Genomic DNA, 21,595 nt, shown 5'->3' with positions numbered 1-21,595 from the left:
ATAATTCACACAGGTTCTCCTCCTAGTTTGTTCCACTTTTGAATGTTTGCGTAAATACACAGTCAATAATGCAGTCCACACTCGCTCTGCCCAATTATAACCAGTTTCGCCTTTACACTCTTTTACCCTCCTGCCCCATTTTTCCACGCCAATCGAACACTTTCACCTTCACATTGATCTGCTTTATTATGTCCGTATTATATAATCTTCCATTATGTGAAGAAACTGGACTTTGAAATTGCTGGGAGAGGCAATGCAGACTCCACCTGTGAAGGATTAAAGTAACAGACGTCTACTTTCATCTCTTAATAATACATGACGTGCAGCGCTTAAGACTTAAATATCAATTCCTCATATTAAGAAACGAAACTAATCCTTTCCCTCTTAATGATTCGTCTGCTATTTCTGACCTTCACTGCAATTTTAGGTCATCGAAAGATCTGTGTTTTCATGGATGCTAATCACTGTAAACAAATTATTGTAAACACTGAATCATGGCTCAGTGGTTAGCATTGTCGCCTCACAGCAAGAAGATCGCAGGATCAAATCCCGGCTGGGTCAGTTGGCATTTCAGTGTGGAGTTTGCATGTTCTCCCCATGTTCACGTGGGTTTCCCCCAAGTGCTCCGGTTTCCCCCACTGTCCAAACACATGCGCTTTATGGCGAATTTAGTTCATCCAACTCATCTAGAGTATGAATGAGTGTGTATGGGTGTTTCCCAGTACTGGATTGCATCTGGAAGGGCATCTGCTGTGGAAACCATATGCTGGATAGGTTGGCGGTTCATTCCGCTGTGGAGATCCCTGATGAATAGAGACTAAGCCGAAAATAAAATGAATGACTGAATGAATCATGCTATCACAACATCTATCAGGACTTTATTCTTGATATGGAGGAAATAAAATGAGAGATGCTACTATTATTATGCGTTCTTTATTCCATATGTGTGACATTAATAACACATACTAAATAAACATAGTTGTTTTTTTTTATCAAAATAAACACAAATACTAAGGATATTATATCATTTGTTAATAAATAGGTACAGACAATAAATATATTGTTACAGTGGGATTTAATGTAGTGTTTATGTGCAATAAACCTGTCCATCAGTGACATCTGCCTGAAACAAAATCAGAATGAGCATGAGTACATACTTTTTAGCACTCAAATATGATTTAATACATATTATGCATTAAATATAATGAGTCAAATGAGTGTTCATACTATCACACTGAAGTCCAGGTTCATATCTAGAGGCTGAAATATAATTGAACATTGTGAATTTGAGTTTAAGGGTGTGTTCACATTTGTAGCTCTGTAAAAGAAGAGAATCTGACTACGTTTACATGGACATCAGTAATCAAATTATTTTCTGTAATCTGAATAAGACAATAATATGTTGAAGGTGTTTACATGAGCTGCTTTTTGAATGTTTCGTTCATGATCCTGTTTTACATGTTATAGTAAACAATTCGATTAACGTCATTGCGTCAGCGCGCTATCCACATTTCATGTTTCATGTAATTTCGGGTGTTTCATTTTTAATTTGTTGACTTTAACTGCAGTTTGGCACTTTCACTTTCACTTGGGAACCTTTCAGGCATGCCCCCCATGACAAACGAGATATTGGATGAGAGTATGAACTGCTGGAAGAGTATAGTTTTAATGGAGTTTGATACCGTATGCCATATGGGAGAAAAAACCTCCACATTTCGTGATGAGGGTGTCTCACCATCTTCGAATGTTATCACTCGATTAAATGGGCATTATGAGATAATAGATATGGGCTAGTGGGGCCCCCTACTTGTAGACGCAGAAGGCTGTAATCATCCATTCACATGGTTAATCAGCTATACTAATAGAGAAGACTTCAGAATCAGATCTGTTTTTACATTACTGTGATCGTTGGGTCTAGCGTAGGGGTGGACGCTAATAAAATACAATTAATGGGAGATATAATAAATAATATAAATAATTCTTGTTAACTTCCGGCTGCAGCCGTATGTGATCAATACTGTAGCTGATTAACCATGTAGATGGATGATAACATCCTTCTGAGCCTACCAGTAGGTGCAGAAGGCCCATACTGGCCCAAATCTATCAGCTGATAACCACTGATAATGCCCATTCAGTCGAGTGATAACATTCGAATTGGCTGGGTGTCTGTAGTCCTTCACTGACTCGGTAGGTGCAGAGAATAGTGTCAAACAGCCGTGTGTATAGAGTATCTTGTCGCAAAGTGCGGCGAGAATCCTCCATGATGGTAATAGTTCGATTGCAGTGTTTACATGTCTGTACTGCACTTCAGTAATGTCACTAAAATCGGCACACTGCACATCTCTTAATCTGATTTCTATTTAGTTCAATTATGAGCTTAATTGGATTAATCAAAAATCACTGTTCACATGGTAGACTCTTAATCAGAGTATTGTCTTAATCGTTTTAAAATCGGATTATTGGTGTCCATGTAAACATACTCGCAGACTACGTTTACATGGACATCAGTAGACAAATTATTTGCCTTAATCTAATTAAGACAATAATAAGATGAAGGTGTTTACATGAGTTAATTTTTGAATGTTCCCTTCATGATCCCGTTTTACATGTTATAGCACATGATTCGATTAACGTCATTACCACCCCATTCATGTTTCCTTCAGAGTTTCATGTAATTTCGAGTGTTTCCCTTTTAATTTGTCGACTTTAACTGCAGTTTGGCACTTTCACTTTCACCCGGGAACATTTCATGCATGCCCCCCTGACAAATGAGATATTGGGTGCAACTATGAACTGCTGGAAGAGTATAGTTTAAATGGAATTTCATACCACACGCTGAATGGGAGAAAAAAAACTCTGAAACTTTCGCGATGCAGGTGTCTGTGGTCTGCATTGACTCGGTAGGTGCAGATAATAGTGTCAGACAGTCATGTGTGTGTGACTATCCTGTCACAAAATGAGGTAATAAATAAAGTCCTAAATGATGGTAATAGTTTGATTAAGGTGTTTAGATGTCTGTTCTGCACTTAAATAATGAGACTAAATTCGGCATACTCCACATGTCTTAATTCGATTACTCTTTAGTTCGATTATGAGCTTAATTAAATTAAATTAATTAAAAATCGCTGTTCACAAGGTAGACTCTTAATCAGAGTATTGTCTTAATTGTGTTCAAATCGGATTATTGTGTCCATGTAAACATACTCAATGACACATTTGGTCCTGGTTCACACTTTCATTTTTAAGGGTGAATCTAAAAGATACGAAAACCAAGTGATCTTTTGTGATGTCAATATTAAAGCAGAACTTGGCTCCAAAACAACGTTGAGCAATGTAATAAACTGTGTATAAAAGATGTATAAAAGGGGTCAAAACCACCACAATCTCACAGCAATTCTTAACTTTTTGATTTAGTGGCTAATTCGTTTGAATTTGTATGATCTCATATGCACATTTTACATGTACAGTACATGCAATTTTCCCATCCTCAAATGTTAGGTTAGGGGTGGTGTTTGAGTGCATCCCACCTTTTAAAAATCATACATTTTCATTCATTCATTTTCCTTCGGCTTAGTCTCTTTATTCAGCAGAGGTCACCACAGCGGAATGAACTGCCAACTATTCCAGCGTGTGTTTTAAGCAGCGGATGATCTTCCAGCCGCAACCCAGCACAGGGAAACACCCATACACTCTTACATTTACACACACACTCATAAACTACGGCCAATTTAGTTCATCCAATTCACCTATAGTGCATGTCTTTGGAGTGTGGGGGAAACCGGAGCACTTGGAGGAAACAAGGGGAGAACATGTAAACTCCACACAGAAATGCCAACTGGCCCAGCCAGGACTCGAACCAGCGACCTTCTTGCTGTGATGCGACAGTGCTAACCACTGAGCCACCGTTGCCACCCTTCATACATATTCATACAAAAAAAATAAAACACAAATTTATTCAACACGAATTTGAACAAATTAGCCACTTTTCTGATAATACGTAGTAATAGTTACATCTCCTCGTGAGATCGGGTTAGTCAAAACAGTAACAGACATTTTTTACACAGAAACAAACAAAAAAAAAGTACTTTTATGGTCACATCTTCCAACATCATATCCTGTTTTGGGTCTTTTACATGTTTTTGTCTGGTGTTGCCTTTATTATTTCACCCAAACCGAACCAGAATTCATCTGAAAGCAGAAAGACTGCTTTTTCCTGCTTGTTTGGTGTACACCAGGGTTCAGTATCAGGTGCCGTTTACACGAAAGCGTTTTGTTTTAAAATGCATATATTTTGTATGGTTAAATCTGGCATCCACAGTACACCAGTGTTCTTGACCTGCGAAAACAGAGTGTTTTGAAAATGCTTAAGACCTTATTTAAGTCTGAGATTACACTAATCAGGATACAGTTGAAGTCAGAATTATTAGCCCTCCCCCCTTTAAATGATTTTTCTTTTTTAAATATTTCCCAAATGATGCTTAACAGAGCAAGGAAATGTTCACAGTATGTCTGATAATATTTTTTCTTCTGGAGAAAGTCTTATTTGTTTTATTTCGGCTAGAATAAAAGCAGTTTTTAATTTTTTAAAAATCATTTTAAGGACAAAATTATTAGCCCCTTTAAGCTATATTTGTTTCGATATTCTACAGAACAAACCATCATTACACAATTACTTGCCTAATTACCCTAATCTGCCTAGTTAACCTAATTAAGCCTATAAATGTCACTTTAAGCTGTATAGAAGTGTCTTGAAAAATATCATCAAATATTATTTACTGTCATCATGACAAAGATAAAATAAATCAGTTATTAGAAATGAGTTATTAAAACTATTATGTTTAGAAATGTGTTGAAAAAATCTTTGTTAAACAGAAATTGGGGAAAAAATAAACAGGGGGGCTAATAATTCTGACTTCAACTGTACATTGGAAAACAGTTGCGTCATCCACACTAAAACGACTGAAACGCTTTTGTTCATGTACTGCTCATGTGCACAGATGTAACACGCTTTTACTTGTGCCATATCTGCCTGCAGTTTATTTACTGTCTATCTGTTTGTCCTTTAAAGAGAGGCAATGTACAAACTGACATTAATCTGTAATAAAGCTGTCAAAACAGACAGCGTCCTAAACAACTGCTTTACATAGTCGGCAGCTGGCTCTCTGCAACTCTCACAAAGCTAAGCAGGGCTGCATCGGTCGATAGATTCATTCATTCATATTCTTTTCGGCTTAGTCCCTTTGCTCATCAGGTGTAGCCACAGCGGAATGAACCGCCAACTTATCCAGCATATGTTATACGCAGCGGATGCCCTTCCAGCCGCAACCCAACACTGGGAAACACCCACACACTCCCGTATTCACACACATACACTACGGCCAATTTAGTTTATTTATTTCACCTATAGCGCATGTGTTTGGACTGTGGGGTAAACTGGAGCACCTGGAGGGAACCTGCACGAACACAGGGAGAACATGAAAACTTCACATAGAATTGCACTGTAAAATAAAAGAAGTTGACTTAAAATTTTAGGGCAACAAACTTCAGGACATTCTTAAATCAGGTCAAGTGCAGTAACTGGGTTGAAAGTTGAGTCAACTTAAAAATGTCCTGAAGTTTGTTGCCTTAAAATTTTAAGTTGAGTCAACTTTTTTACAGAGTGCCTGGATAGGAGACCACATGGGAATGCTAGGTTGTTGCCGGAAGTAGTCTTAGTGAGGCCAGCAGTGGGCGCTCAACCTGCTGTCTGTGTGGGTCCTCACACCCCAGTTAGGGACACCATACTGCTCAGTGAGCACCGTCTTTTGTATAAGACGTTAAACTGAGGTCCTGACACTGGTCATTAAAAATCCCAGGATGTCCTTCAAAAAAAAGTAGGGGTTTAACCCCGGCATCCTGGCCAAATTTGCCTACCGGCCTCTGTCCATCATGGATTCCTAACCATCCCCATACACTGTAAAAAATGCAGGGTTCCACATAATTCATTCATGTTGACACAACACAAATCAATTAAGTTAACTTAACACTTTTTTGTGGATTAAACATAAAAAAATTAAGTTGTCCCAATGAAGTGTATCATAACTGGCTTCATCACTCTGTCCCCTCTCCACCAATCAGCTGGTGTGCGGTCAGGCTGGTGCGGTCTGGTGTGCGGTCATATGGCTATGGCCGCGTCATCCAGGTGGATGTGTAAATTGCTTTGAGTGTCCAGAAAAGCGCTATATAAATGTAAAAAATTGATGTCGTCCACCATTCTAGCTGAATTGGTCACGTGACGAAAATGTGTCATCGTTTTCGAAAGCCTGTTTTCACCGTTTACACTGCATCACTCACATTTATCCACTTTAGACAGCGTTTTCAAAAAGATATACTTTCGTTTTCTAAATTCTCATTTTTTTCGTTTTCTCATTGTGGAAGGAAGGCTAAAATGGAGAGAAAAAATATGCAGTTTTAAACTAAAATGTATAAAGGCTGGTTTATACTTCTTTGTCGAGTGATCAGAGTGACCCACGACCCCTGCCTTAAGCATAGCCGTACATTTATACTTCAGCGTGCTGTTTGTGTTGCTCTGCTCTTCGCGAGTGTTTTGTTTTATCTGAATGCTACTTTAATGTACAAGTAGCTAAAACTCGCTCATTCAGAGGTGGGAACCGGCGGACATGCAACAAGTTTAACCATAAGATAAACACCAAAACTAAAGTTTCCATCTGGAGCTCCTTCATGGGACTTGACACTTGTAAACACTCGCTCCATCAGGCTTGCAACTCTCAGCATTGCCCACACTTGTCACAGCTACCAAGCAGACCAATCACAGAGCTTGCACTACATCAGTGTTTCCCAACCCTGTTCCTGGAGGCACACCAACAGTACATATTTTGGATGTCTCCCTTATTTGACCCATTTATTCCAGGTGTTGGAGTCTCTTCTGATGTTCTGATGAGTTGATTCAGGTGTGTTTGATTAGGGAGAGGTTGAAAATGTGGACTGCTGGTGTGCCTTTAGGAACAGGGTTGGGAAACACTGCACTACATGACGTTGCGCTGTGTTCTTACAATTTTTGAGAGGTGCGAGTCGGCGTCAGCCATGGCTATGCGACCACCTGAAGGCTGCGCCGAACCATACGCGTGAGATTGACGCAGAAAAAAAATCAGCCTTTAGTGTGAACATGGTCTTAATTCACAAATGCTGGTGTATCAGAATAGCTTTACTGAAACAAAAACCTTTGAAATCAGAGGCACATTTAGCCACAATCCTCTCTGATTAGTATTCTGGAAAATTGTGTATCGTTCCCTGGTTCGTCAAGCCACTCTCATATAATTACACAAGCGGTAGACTCCAAGTACAGACGCCAGAAAAATATACACATGCCCAGTAAGCATAAATGGTCACATATCCTGCATTTTAGGCTGTATAGTGTGGACTGATATCCTTTTCAGAAATACAATAGAAACATCATTTATAAACAACAACGCATTAGTGTAAACGGCACCTTAGATACTAGCGTTCACAAATGAACCACAAGATTTCGATAGCCAAGTGTTGACACACCCTTGCATGGGCAAATCTCCCACTAAAAGACTATTTAGTGTACATATAGGAACCTATAAGTAAAGCACACAGTCTTACATTCTCCTTTCACACCATAATATTCTTCTTCTCTTGTTTCTCTCTCTCGTTAGAAGAGCTCAGGAAAGCCGCCTGGAAGCGATGATGTGTTCTATAGCTGGGAAAGACAAACAGAACAAAAATAAATAGGAGCATATGTGTGTTTAAACTGATATACTGTATAGTGCATTTAGACCATTTCAATCTGGTGATGTCTTTGAAGACATTTCCTGCTTGTTGTCAAACTATTTCATAACTGTAACGAGGCAATTCAGTCATAACTATATATTAAAACACCTACTGTATCATAACATTATTTATCAATTTGTGTCTCTTTTTGGATTCTGGCAAGCTATAGAAATTAAAAATGTAAAACAGGAAATCCGTTGGAACCATTGTTTTTGTTTACATCCCTCAAAATAGTCTATACAGTTAAAGGCACATTCGTTAACCATCCTGTGAAATTTCTGAAAGTGTTTTCCAGAGCAAGGACATTTCATTTTCATAGTATTTCCCATTCTATTTTTTACTTTTTGCATTGTCTGGCTGGAATGAAAGCAGTTTTTACTTTTTTACGTCAACATTAGCTGTATAAAGTTTTTTTTTTATTGACATTTTCATAATATTTCCTATTGTATTTATTCTTTTTTTTTTTGCTTGGCTAGAAAAAGCACAGGACAGCACAGGACAGGCTCAGTGGTTAGCACCCAGCAGTGCTGCCAGATGTACGATAATCACCGTATTTGTACGATAATTTCGACCTCTGTACGATGTACGATCTATCTCATCTTATGTTACCTCTTCTTAGCCAATCAACATGGAGAACCATACGCGTGAGATTGACGCAGAAAAAAAATCAGCCTTTAGTGTAAACATGGTCTTAATTCATAAATGCTGGTGTATCAGAATAGCTTTACTGAAACAAAAACCTTTGAAATCAGAGGCACATTTATCCACAATCCTCTCTGATTAGTATTCTGGACAATTGTGTATTGCTCTGTACGATCTATCTCATCTCATGTTACCTCTTCTTAGCCAATCAACATGGAGAATGGCTGAGAAGCCAAACAAAACAAAGGTTTTGTTTAATAATAAATAAAGGTTTTGTTATATACACACCCCCAATGGCTCTTTAAAAAAACACATTTCATAAAACAAATCAGAAATGGCTCTTTGCTGAAAAAAGGTTCCCGACCCCTGGACTAGTGTACAATAATTTTCCTCCAAATACGATAATTTTGACGTTCTGGTACGATACTTTGACATTTCCAATCTGGCAACACTGGCATCCAGCAAACAATTTTGTGTTGAATAGATGTCTAATAGAAATCTAAGCGTACACAGCTTGGCTAAAACAAGGCTAAAATTGGCCTGTCAGTGAAAATTTAATAGACGTCTAAGAATAGCCCAAAACTAGACCAGTCGTCAAATAGTCAGATTAGACAGACTTTATATGTGTAGTCATTAATTTCTGTTTATTTGATGACTAGTCTAGTTTTGGCCTATTCTTAGACGTCTATTAGATTTTCAGTGACAGCCCAAATTTAGCCTTGTTTTAGCATAGACGACTATGTTTAGACGTCTATTAGACATCTATTAAACATCTTTTAAAAACAAAAAATGCTTGCTGGGCACTGTCGCCTCACAGCAAGAAGGTCGTTGGTTTGAGTCCCGACTGGGTCAGTTGGCATTTCAGTGTGGAGTTTGCATGTTTCCTCCGGGTCCTCCGGTTTCCCCCACAGTCCAAACACATACGCTATAGGTAATAATATGTGAATGAGTGTGAATGGGTGTTTCCCAATACTGGGCTGTGGCTGGAAGGGCATCCGCTGCATAAAACATATGCAGGAATAGTTGGCAGTTCATTCCACTGTGGCGACCCCTAATAAATAAGGGACTAAGCTGAAGGAAATTGAATAAATTAATGAATAAAAGCAGTTTTTAACATCAACATTAGCCCTTTAAGAAGCTATTTTTTCGATTGTCTATTGGTGGTTGGATGTTGTCTATTTCTACTACTATCTACTACTCCCGCATCTGCCACCTGTACAGAAATCAACAGCGCAACAGGGTTGTAACACATGTTGCCAGATCAAGGTAAAAAATGCTTTGAGATCTGAATATTTTGCCAATTGTGTGAGTTGATGAGCTTCATAGAAGATCTGGCAACTTGACAAACATGGACAACAGTGATTTTTCGTAACTAGAGTGAGCCCAACAAATTACAGAATTTTACAGGAGTCAATTACAGGAGTGTTAGCAGGTATGCTCTAATTACCACTACTTTAACCTAATTATCCTAACTTACTGCGGTGATATGGTGGCTCAGAGGTTAGCACTGTTGCCTCACAGCAAGAAGGCCGCTGGATCGAGTCCCAGCTGGGTCATTTGGCGTTTCTGTGTGGAGTTTGCATGTTCTCCACGTGTTGGTGTGGATTTCCTCCGGGTGCTCCGGTTTCCCCCACAGTCCAAACACATGCGCTGCAGGAGAATTGGATGAACTAAATTGGTCGGAGTGTATGAGTGTGTTTGTGAATGTATGGGTGTTTTCCGGCAGGAAGGGTATCTGCTGTGTAAAAGAAATGCTGGATAAGTTAGCGGTTCATTGCACTGTGGCGACCCTGATGAATAGAGGGACTTAGCTGGAGGAAATAATTGAATGAACCTAACTTATCTAACCTATTAAGCATTTAAATGTCACTTTAATCTGAATACTTGTGTCTTGAATAGTATCTAGTAAAATATTATGTACTGTCATCTTGGCAAAGAGAAAAGAATTTAGTCATTAGAAAATAGCAATTAAAACTATTATGTTTAAAAATATGTTAAAAAACATTTGACAAATATTTTATAAAGGATTCAAATTTCACAGGAGAGCTAATTATTTAGACATACTGCTGCCACAATAGCTGCCTGCTATAAGCCAGGTGTGTTTGGTGTGTGAGAGATGAATGAGTGTGTGTGGGTGCACTTTTAGCATTTTCAGCATATTTTTGATTTGTTGTACTTACTGTACGCAGACCATGATGAGGATGGCTAAGCAGCTGATGACTGACAGCACGACAGCCATGATGACGAGAGCGGCGTGTGTGGTTTCAGTGCTGCTTTCGTCTCGAGACGTCTCCAGAAGCTGGATGCCACAGCGCTCACCATCATAACCTCGCCTACACCTGAAACAATCAGACATTGCAAAGTTTACCACAGCATTTCCCACAGAATCATTACTTGGTCTGGTTGTTAAATGTTATTTAATTCATTGTTTAATTTCATTCATTCATTCATATTCCTTCAGCTTAGTCTCTATTTCAGATGTCGCCACAGCGGAATGAACCGATAACTATTCTAGCATATGGTTTATGCAGTGGCCCTTCCAGGTGCAGCCCAGTACTTCGAATTTCTTAATTTAAAAGAATCATATAATTAATTAATTTAAAATCATTATTTAAATAATTAAAGAAATAAATAATTAAATAATTATTCATTACTAATTAAAGAAATACTAACGATCAACAATGTCGGCGCAATAGCCCAGTGGTTAGCGTGCCAACATATGGTGCGGTAACACTTCAGGACATCTCAAGTTCGAATCCCAGCTTGAATACCCCCCCCCCCCAATCCCCCCGCCCCTATCTCTCTCTCCTAAGTCGCTTCCAGTCTGATTACTGTCCTATCTAAATAAATAAAATAAATCGAAATAAGTTAATCTTTTTAAATCTTTTTTAGTAAAACCAAAAATAAATCTTAAAAAAATAATATTAATATTAATAATAGTAATAATAATTAACAAAATAATAAATGAAAGAAATAATTAAACAATAATAATTAATTAAACAAATAATTAAATGTAATAATTGTACTGCACGGTTGTTAAAATTTTATTAATTGATCACTTAATTTTTAATAATTAATTAGATAAATAATGATAATTAAAGAAATAATTTATCAGAAATAAAAATTCAATCTAATTATAACTATTTTATAACTTGAATATATTTCAAAACGTCATAAAAAGCCGATTTTCTAGTATCGTTACTGCAGTCTTCAGCGTCACACGATTCTTCACAAAGTATTCTAATATGTTAACTTACAGTGTATTATTATACATAAGAATAATTAGTAATTCTATTATAATAATTATCTTGTTGGTGTTCTGAGGGGAAAGCCTCTTGCCGACACCGGTCAACAGTTCATCAAACTGGGCCGGTCAGAAGCACCGCTGAAAGCTTCCCTCATCCAGGTATAGTTTCTGGAGGAGTTTATGAACTCACAGAGCTGGGTGCACCTTAGAATGGATCTAGTGGACTCAGGCACGGCTCCAAACGAATCTACACTGTTTTTCAGTCTTCCTAAAGCACTTAAACACAGCTATTCTCTCAATAAAATGCATGTTAGCCATTTAGCAACAAAGCTAAAGTCACCGGGCAGACAGAAGCCCCGCCCATAACGCGAATTCGCATCTATTGTGAAGTAGATTTGACATGCGAATGATGCGAGTAAACTCATAATGTTCACGCGTCTATTTACTTTCTCTTTACTTTAACTCTTTACTTTACTCCTTTACTTTAGTGGAGTAAGGAAACGGTGGAAACTCACTCCACTGAGGACATTCATCAGCCTACAGATTTAATGTCGTTTGTTAAGCTCAAAGATTTGTTTCAAAACTATTTCTAAACTCAGGTCTAATTTCCAGCAAACGAATAAATGAACATCAATAATGAAGTGTGGTTAAAACACTGAGTTATATCCAAACACACGTCCTGTTCTTATGCCTCATATAGTTATGCAGACGTCTCCAAAACCCCAGAGGTGGACAAATCTAAACTTGTTTTTATTAAAGCAAATATAAATATGCATATAATAAATAATACTGCTAATAATAATAATAATGCCATTATACAAGTGCAGATTGTTGCAGAAACCCCCCCCCCCCCTCAGATGAGACACGAAGGCAGTGGTTTTTATATTTATGTAGAAAATAATCATTTTTGTCTCATTTTAATCCTTTATTTGTTTTTAAATGTAAAAATATTTGTGTGTAGTTGTACATCCTGTGTGTATTAAGCAATGTGTACGTGTTTGGACCCACATAGGCACATAATTAACGTGCTCTGTGCTGGACTTTAGAGCAGCTTTTAGTAGGTCAAGGATGCTGTCTATTTTAGTTTCTCAAAATAGCAAATCGTCAACAATGTGCCTTAACACACCTCCTTTCTAAACCAGCACACTTATTAGTCCACAAAGAGGCGCAAATGCATTTGCTATTTAAACAACAGGGAGCAAAGCTAGAAAAATACTATTGTGTTGGTTTGAAAATAGCAACAAATCCAACCCAGGCTCATTCTGAGAACGTAGTCCCGGGGACATTTCTGGAGACCGCGAAATACGTAGCCGGGGGTACGTACGGCTGCATTTCATTTTTTTAAGCGAACGCTGCGGGGCGGTGTGACGCCGTTCCTTTCGGCGCTTGCCGGCCGGCCAGCCGGCCGCTTGCCTCCGTGTGGAGGGCTTTCCCGCTGCAACCAGTTTGTCCGGTTAGCTCTTCGTGTACTCTGGCGGACTCGAGGCGCAGAGAGGGGCTGACCACGACGACGACCGGGTTCGAGTCCGGGGAAGAGCGGTTCCAGATATCAGGTAAGAAAACAAAAACAAAATCCAAAAAATTAAGCGAACAAGTTCGTCACAGGGTGAGAATGTGGTCAAAATCCAAAAACGTGGCAAAAATCAGACGAGGGCTTTTGTTTTTCTGGACGGCTTTTGTGAGGGACGGAGGAGGGTGGGTCAGCCGATTGGCCGGTCGCACGGTCAATCATCCTGTCATCCAGGCAGACAGGCGGAAGGTCGTTCGACAGCGGCCTCTAGCGGGTTTACGCGAGAACGGCACGGGGATAAAACGCGCGCGCACAGCCTCTCGCGGATTCGCGAAAACAAAAACTGCAAAAATACGTACCTCCCGGGACGTATTTCGCAGTCTCCAGAAACGTCCCCGGGACTACGTTCTCAGAATGAGCCTGGGTTGAACAAATCACACCATACATGTCTTGCGCCTTATTGCGCCGGGTGTATGATAGGGTCCAATATGTTTCAGTTGATATTACGTCAAATATCGGACAAAACTGCACATTTCAAAACAATTCACAAGACCTTTAAATGTAAAACGTTTGATCATCTGTGTCATTGAATAGAATTGAGCCAGTGTTTTGTTCACTCACACACACACGGGTTCGCTCAGGCCATGCAGGTATGTGCAGTGGCCGTGGATGCAGTAATCCACATGAGAGGTCAGACAGGGGTCAGCGGTGGTGCTGCGGCTCCGGTGACTGGACGTGTGATTGGGCTGAACAGGAGTGATGTTTTTATTTCTTTTTCTTCCTTTGTTCTTCTTGCGTCCCGAGCGCTTGTGGTTCTGCTCGTCTCCTTTACTGACTTGGGTTACTGAAAGATACAAGATCATTTGTTTATACTTGCATTATTATTAAAGGGATAGTTCACCCAAAAATAAAAATGTCTGCACCATTTACTCACATTGAAGTGGTTGTAAACGTTTATTACACTTAATTTTACGTCACAATTCACACTATTAACAAATAAAATTAACATTAATTAAGACTATTAGCTCAATAAACTACTAATTATCTGCTTATTAATAGTTAGTAAGGCAGAAGTAGGGTTTAGGTTTTGGGTAGGATTAGGGATGTAGAATAAGATCATACTTTATAACTAATAATAATAGATACTGGCGACACGGTGGCTCAGTGGTTAGCGATGTCGCCTCACAGCAAGAAGGTCACCGGTTCGAATGTGTGGAGTTTGCATGTTCTCCCAGTGTTGGTGTGGGTTTCCTTCAGGGTGCTCCGGTTTCCCCCACAGTCTAAACACATGTGCTATAGGTGAATTGAATAAACTGAATTGGCCATAGTGTATGAGTGTGTGTGTGTGAATTTGAGAGTGTATGGGTGTTTCCCAGTACTGGGTTGCAGCTGGAAGGGCACTCGCTTTGTAAAACATATGCTGGATAAGTTGGCAGTTCATTCTACTGTGGCGATCACTAATGAATGACGACTAAGCCGAAGGAAAATGAGTGAATGAATAATAGTTAATATGTTAATAAAAGTGTAATGTGAAGTGAGACGCTGACAAGGGAGGTGCGGATCCAAATGTAGGTTTTACTATACAGAGAATGGTCAGGCAAGCAACAGTCACAATCAGGAGCAAACAGATGTATGTAGGCAAATCCAGAGTCGTAGTTGAATACACAGGCAGATTGTCAAAAGGCAGGCAGCAGACAGAAATAAACAATAAAACAAAGCGAGAGTCAAAAACATGGCAAGACAAGGCAAGGAAAATATGTCGTAATGTTCACAATACTGTACAAGACTCAGCAATGTGTGTGTGTGTGTGTTTGAGAGGTGTATAAATAGTCTGTGTAATTAGTCCTGAACAGCTTCAGCTGTGTCTGTTTGCAATCATGGGGATCTGGGCCAGGTGTGTGAGTGGTGCATGACTGGATATGTAGCTCTTTTGCAGCAGATTTGTAGTTCTCCAGTGATCTGCATGGGCTAGATCGCTGGTGATTTTGACAAAAAGGCAGGTAATAAGCTATGTTGTTAAAAGCGTGAATTGTGACTTAACTCAAAGTGTTATCAATTTGTTTTGTCTGGTGAACACAAAACAAGTTATTCTGAAGAATGTTGGAGGAAAAAGCATCCATCAATACCATGAAAGTCAATGGCGTTTTTCATCAGCATTCTTCAGTGTATCTTCCTTTGTATTCAACAGGTTTGAAACAAACAAAGGATGGGAAAAGATGACAGAAAATGTATTATTGGGTGAACTATCCCTTTAAATGTCAGCAGAAACAGAATTAAGTTTTTAAAACGTTATTAATTATTATTTTTATTTGTTTTTAGAGTGAATTATACTGTTCAAAATAAATGAATCAAATCAAAATCAAATCAAGTCACTGAGGAAATATTTCTCATTGTTATTAACTTAAGGATGTCCTATTATGCTTTTGTTCCCCTTTCTAAGTCTTGTTTAAGCATGAAAAAGATCTCGAGCTGAAGTAAATCTCTGTATCAGTCACACGGTTTCTGCATAAACTCAAACTTCTCTATTGTACTCCTCTGTTCTCTTTCTGAAACAAACATGTCACAGTATCCTGCCTTGTTGAGCTGTATTAGTAGTCTACTGTCATTCACTTTTACAGATCTAATATGCTAATTATAATTATTAACCAAACAATTTTCATGAACATATCAGGCCCAAACAGAATCCGTTTGGCTATTTCTGCACAGAATGTAGTAGAATTTGCATAATTTTGAGAATATAGGAGCTGAAAACCTAGTATTGACAATAAAAAAAAAAATTGAGACTACCTACTGCGCTACCGCGTCGCCACCATTAAAACATATAAAGAAAATTTTGTGTAGTTCATTTTAAAACCTTTCTGACTCATAAATGATGCATTCGCAGATTTGATGCGTGTTAGTAAATAAAGCTTGGCATAATTATCCTATTTTTTATTTTCCTTTTGTTTTCAGTGTCAAATATGAACCAATCCCGTGTTCCCTGCGAGATTCATCCAACTCGTGTTATGTGAATTAAAAATGTGTTGACATATTGATAATTTGACAACCTTTGCACCTAATAACAACCTAATTAAAACTCCAAAAGGCTTTGATCGGGTTTAATTATAATTAGGTTAATCCAAGAATAATAGACATCTGTGAGTGGTTTTTCACAGAAGTGTGTGTGTGTGTGTGTGTGTACCTTTAAATAAAGGTGGCTCGATGAACATTCCTGATGGATCCTGATCATCGTCAGACTCCAAATCTTCCCCCACTGCGCTCTGAAGCCCCTCCCCCGATGATGACATCACAGTCACATGATCCAGCACTGATGTGTGAGTGGCAGCTGTAGTAATGGTAAAAACTGCACACAGAAACACACACGCACAGTCTATTATATCACAGCAGAAATGAGGAAAGCTTAGTTTCGGCACAGTTTGTGAATAATAACAGGATCAAAAGCTTCATTATATCACAATGACACATTAACCTCAATTAGTGAATATAAAGAGAGGTTGATCTGCTTAATGTTGTTAATGATGTCGAGTCATCCTGTAAACACCCCATGCATACTGAACTGAATGAACGGGACAGAAAACATAATAAGCAAGTGGAAAACTTGAGGTCATGTGAGGTCACACTGCACCTGCTGCATTTACGACACAAAATCGGAGTCCTTTATGTGTGCTTTTCTTGTTTAGTAAATACGTAGACTAGGATCTCATCAATACAGCACTCCATTCAGGCTAAAATACACAAAATAAATCACATGATGTGGGAAAACTCATTCATCTGCTTTGTATAGTACAGCACTAAACACATTAAAATAATAGTTCATCTTTAAAGGGGACCTATTATGTAAAAATGACTTTAATAAGGAGTTTAAACAGTTTTGTGGTGACAGTGTGTGAATATAGCCAGCCTTTAATGATAAAAATTCATTAATTATATTTTTTTATAATCACATTTCATAAAATCAGTCTGTAGAAACACTTTGATTGACATTCTCCCTTTGTACGTGTCATCAGAGGGGGAAAGCCCCGCCCATTAGTGACCATCTTTCCCTCATTAGCATAAACAGCAGCCCTCAGTGAAAAGCAGTCGTCTGCCATTTGAGTTTTGAAGCTGCTGTTATGGTCACGCATAGGCAGTTATAGCTCCACCCTCTTTCGAAAATTTAAATTTAAAGCGACAGTCACCAAAACGGCACAATTTAGGGTCAGGGTCAGTTTCAAAGGGTTATTAAACATTATTTGTGCGCTATTTTGAGCTGAAACGTCACACACACACAATCTAGAGACATCAGAGATTTATATTACATCTTGCATAAAGGGGCATATTTAATTCAAAATGAAATCTGCTCAAAATACACTGTAAAAAAATATTGGTTATTTAAAAGGTTTCGTATTTTGTGATTTGTTTTTTTTTATGAATTGCATTATGGGACCTTGATTTCTGTTCTGTTCAACTCTGCAGTTTAACAAAGTGACTTTAATTGACATTTAAGTACTTTGGAATAATATATTGTATAAGAAATAATATAAAGAAATTTAAGTCTATAAATTACAGAAAAAGTTTGATATTTTTGTACCATAATCAGAATCAGAATCAGTTTTATTGCCAAATGTGCTTCACACACACAATCTGTTATGGCTACAGAAGCTTCCAGTGTACATAAAGTTACAAGTGACAACACAAACTAAATAAATATGAAAAAAAATAAATAAAAAAGACGATAAACATTAAACAGAGATGCACTTAGTCAAAAAATCTGGATGTTGAATTTAGAGGTGTGAACCTATACTGGTCTCATGGTTCGGTTACGATTATCATGCCATTGATTCGGTTCAATTCGATATTTCGGTGCATCGACGATGCTTTCCATACACAGTGTTGTATTTTGGGGCGTGGCTATAACAAGCTGTCTGAATAAACACACACACGGACACACAGCACCACACTGTCTCTCATTTACACACATACACAAACATAGACAGCACCAAACACACACACATACACATACACACGCACACACACACACACACACACACACACACACACACACACACGCACACCATGCGCGCTTGCTCGGGAGCACGGGAGCGATACTGAGAGACCGCCCACTCCTGTTAAAATTACACCAGAGTTACTGACCGCTCCTGTGCTTTATTAGGAAATTTATTCCCGCGTAAATTATTTATTAATTTACACCAATCCAGACAATATACAGTATCATTTCAAGCTATTAAAAAGGTCAATAAAAGTCACTTTTTCAAATCTTTCAACATTACAATTTGTTGTAGGATCATCTTAAAAGATCAAGCTCCTATTATGCAATTCAAAAGCATTAATAAGTGAGAAAAAAACATGAATCACAAAATACAGAAAACTGTTCATTTGCAGATATTTTTTTTGCTGTGTATAAACCTGTCTGGATTTAAACCATTTAAAAACGCTATTGCTCTGTCTCAGTGTTGATGGGGGAAAACGGAGACAAGCTTGGGGCTTTTTCCTCAATATTAAGTCGCCTACACACAGATCAGTCTTGCATCCTCTCCTTGTAAGTTCAGACTTCGCAAGTTTGAAATGGAAAACAAACTCCCGAGGACACGTCGGGAAAATCTTCAAAGGGAACAGTGTACTTTATAACCTCATTCACATCATCCTGACTATGTTGTTTTACTTTCTTAACAATAAAATGAAAACATTATATGAGGAACTGCCTATTTTCATTTTGATATTAACTTAACAGACAGCAGAAATGTTGAGGCTGCATATTTATATGAGCGTCATCTTCACTGTATGCATATTTATAACAAAACAGAGCCTTTAACATTACTGCCTCCTTTCATTTTCATTGCAAATACGAAACATACCCTCTTCTTTTGCTGAATATCAGTTTTAATAATCAATAATGGCCATTATAAAAGTACAAGGTACAATAAGTTTATCCATTATAGGAAATAAAGGCAAGCAATCAGTTAATATACAGAATGTACGTAGTTACATTAATTATTAACTTATCTTTGCGCTCAGCCAAAACACATTACCTGAGAACAAGTAATAGATTCAAAAGACTAGGTTGGCTATACTGTGGTATTATTGTGAAAATTAACTTTAATCCTATATTCCCCGCAGCAGAATCTCCATCTGTCAGTGATCGTCATCTTCGCTTCATGATCAGTCCCGTGATCCCCCGTGCCTCTGCTAGTGTGTGGAAGTGAAAGCGCGTTCACATTTTACCAGAAACAGAACTACATACATATTTGGTGATGTACTGTATCGACATCGATATGATCAAAGAAAAGATCCGAACCCAACTCGATTAGTTTATTCGACTCTTAGTCGACTAGTTCGCTTAATGAATGAATCGAATGAATAGTTTTAAAAATGCTGCATCTTTAGATTTAAACCTCAGCTGGATGTTTTCATTCACTTAGAGCGGTGTTACACGCTGCATGGAAGTTCACTTTAAAAAACCCATAATAGGGGCTCTTTAAATTAATGCAGGCAATTCATCTAAACTGGTATAAAATTACACTTTATATACATATACCTACAATGGATTTCCAGTTTCCATAATGCTATGGTAGCAAATAGTACATGTGCAAAGTACATTGTTAATATTTCCTAAATTCTTCTTTTAAGTTGATATTAAGCCCAAAATAGTAATAATATCATAACGTCTTTTTCTAGTGTTATGTAAAACGCATGTTAAACGTTATGTCTACTCTTGAAAAAGGACAGAAAATGTTATTTTCTACAAACAAGTCATCTCAGCAATGAATGTTTGGCGTAATGATTTCTGAAAGGAGCAGTCAATGATCCATCAATATTAAAATATTCAGAAAGATATTTGAAGTCAAGGTTATTAATGAAAACAAAAATGGCTTTAGACAACATAAAACCATGTTTGCAACTGAGGAGGTCTCGGTGTTTCCAACCAATGATTCACTTCAACATTGAAACATGATAATCAGCATTAAAATATGTAGACTGAGAGATCTTTTATTCCATCAGGAGTTAATTGGGATCAAGGAAAGGGTGTTTTAAACTGTATCAGACAGGACCTGAATGTGAACGTGCAGGAAACTCCCATCCTGAAATACAGCCAGCATCTTAACATTTTTGCTTAGGTGGAGTAAAGTTTTGATCACAGATTGACGAAAGATTATTGACAAAATATTTTCTTACGTACTATTTTTGGCTTCGCAATTATCAAAACATTCTTAAATAACACTGTAAAACGTTGTGACGACCAGTTTTTAATGGGTAACATTTTACAATAGGGTTGTATTAGTTCATGTTAGTTAATGCATGTACTAACATGAACAATGAATATTACATTCATTACAGTAGTTGTCGATGTTAGTTAATGAAAACACAGTTGTTCATTGTTAGTTCATGTTAACTCATAGTGCATTAAGGTTAATAAGAATGAACTTGGATGTTAATAAGGCATTAGTAAATGTTGAATTATGATTAATAAATGATGTACAGGTTTTGATCATACATAGTTCATGTTGGCAAATACATTAACTAATGAACCTTTTTGTAAAGTGTGCCATTTTTATGTTACTTTAAGTTATCTTGATAATTTGATCAGGTTTCATATTTTAAGCTGAACAAATTTAACTTTATATTTTTGCCAGTTTGACTGACGCAAGTTGAAGTGACTAGAAAAGGTGATCTGATTCAACTTAAACGTTTAAGACATATTATTTTACTGTGAAGATCAAGAAAAAAATAAAAATCTGCTAAATTCAATGGAAAATTTGGCTACATTTCCTCCTCAATTGGCAGATATTATTGTAGCATAAAGACAATTTTGATTTGTTTGAATTTGTTTTTTTCAGAAAACGCCACTTTTCAGATTAATTATTTTCATTTAAGATTTTTCCAATATTTTCTAGTTGAAAACTAGACAAGAAAAGAAACTCATGGGATGCATCTGATTTCCTGTTTGATTTAATTGCTGCCATTGTCTGAAACCTGCAGGAAGAAGTTCCTGTATTTCTGGTGTGTGGCAATAAATGATTTAGTCTAATAAACTGATCCAGTCAAACAAAGAATAATTGTCATTTTTCCATGTAATTTTAGTCTGCATATACTATACATATACTAATAATCTTTTAATGGATTAAAGGGGTAGGTAAACCAAAAATAACTGAAATATTCAGAAACATTGAGATATACACTAACGGTCAAAAGTTATGGGGTCAGTAGGGTTTTTAAATGTTTTAAAATAAGCTTATCCTACTTACCAAGGCTGCATTTATTCCATCAGAAATGCAGTACAAATTGTAAAACTGTGAAATGTTATGGCACTTTAAAATGATGTTTATATGTTTTAAAAGTAGTTTATAATTTAATCTAGTGATTTTAAAGATGAATTTTCAGCTTCATTACTTCAGTCTTCAGAG

General features: G+C 37.5%; 1 protein-coding gene across 3 annotated transcripts in view; it reads right to left on the bottom strand.

Annotated features, from left to right (window-relative positions):
• Positions 1-917: 917 nt before the first annotated feature.
• The window catches only part of areg (amphiregulin), a 28,092-nt gene continuing 7,414 nt past the window's right edge, over positions 918-21,595 (bottom strand). The window contains exons 2-6 of one of the 3 annotated variants that reach the window (XR_008837812.1): positions 16,375-16,536; positions 13,815-14,037; positions 10,617-10,775; positions 1,228-7,723; positions 918-1,123 (exon numbers count right to left, since the gene is read on the bottom strand). Coding sequence is in view for 2 of the 3 variants with exons in the window: in XM_056457304.1 (XP_056313279.1) it covers positions 7,636-7,723; positions 10,617-10,775; positions 13,815-14,037; positions 16,375-16,536 (632 nt within the window). In the remaining variant the exon portion in view is untranslated. Of the gene's footprint in view, positions 7,724-10,616; positions 10,776-13,814; positions 14,038-16,374; positions 16,537-21,595 lie in introns of all 3 variants that reach the window. The other 2 variants (XM_056457304.1, XM_056457303.1) reach the window with 2 other exon arrangements.

Source organism: Danio aesculapii, chromosome 5, assembly GCF_903798145.1.
Source record: "Danio aesculapii chromosome 5, fDanAes4.1, whole genome shotgun sequence".
NCBI lineage: Eukaryota > Metazoa > Chordata > Actinopteri > Cypriniformes > Danionidae > Danio > Danio aesculapii.
This window is presented reverse-complemented; position numbering and strand designations above follow the sequence as displayed.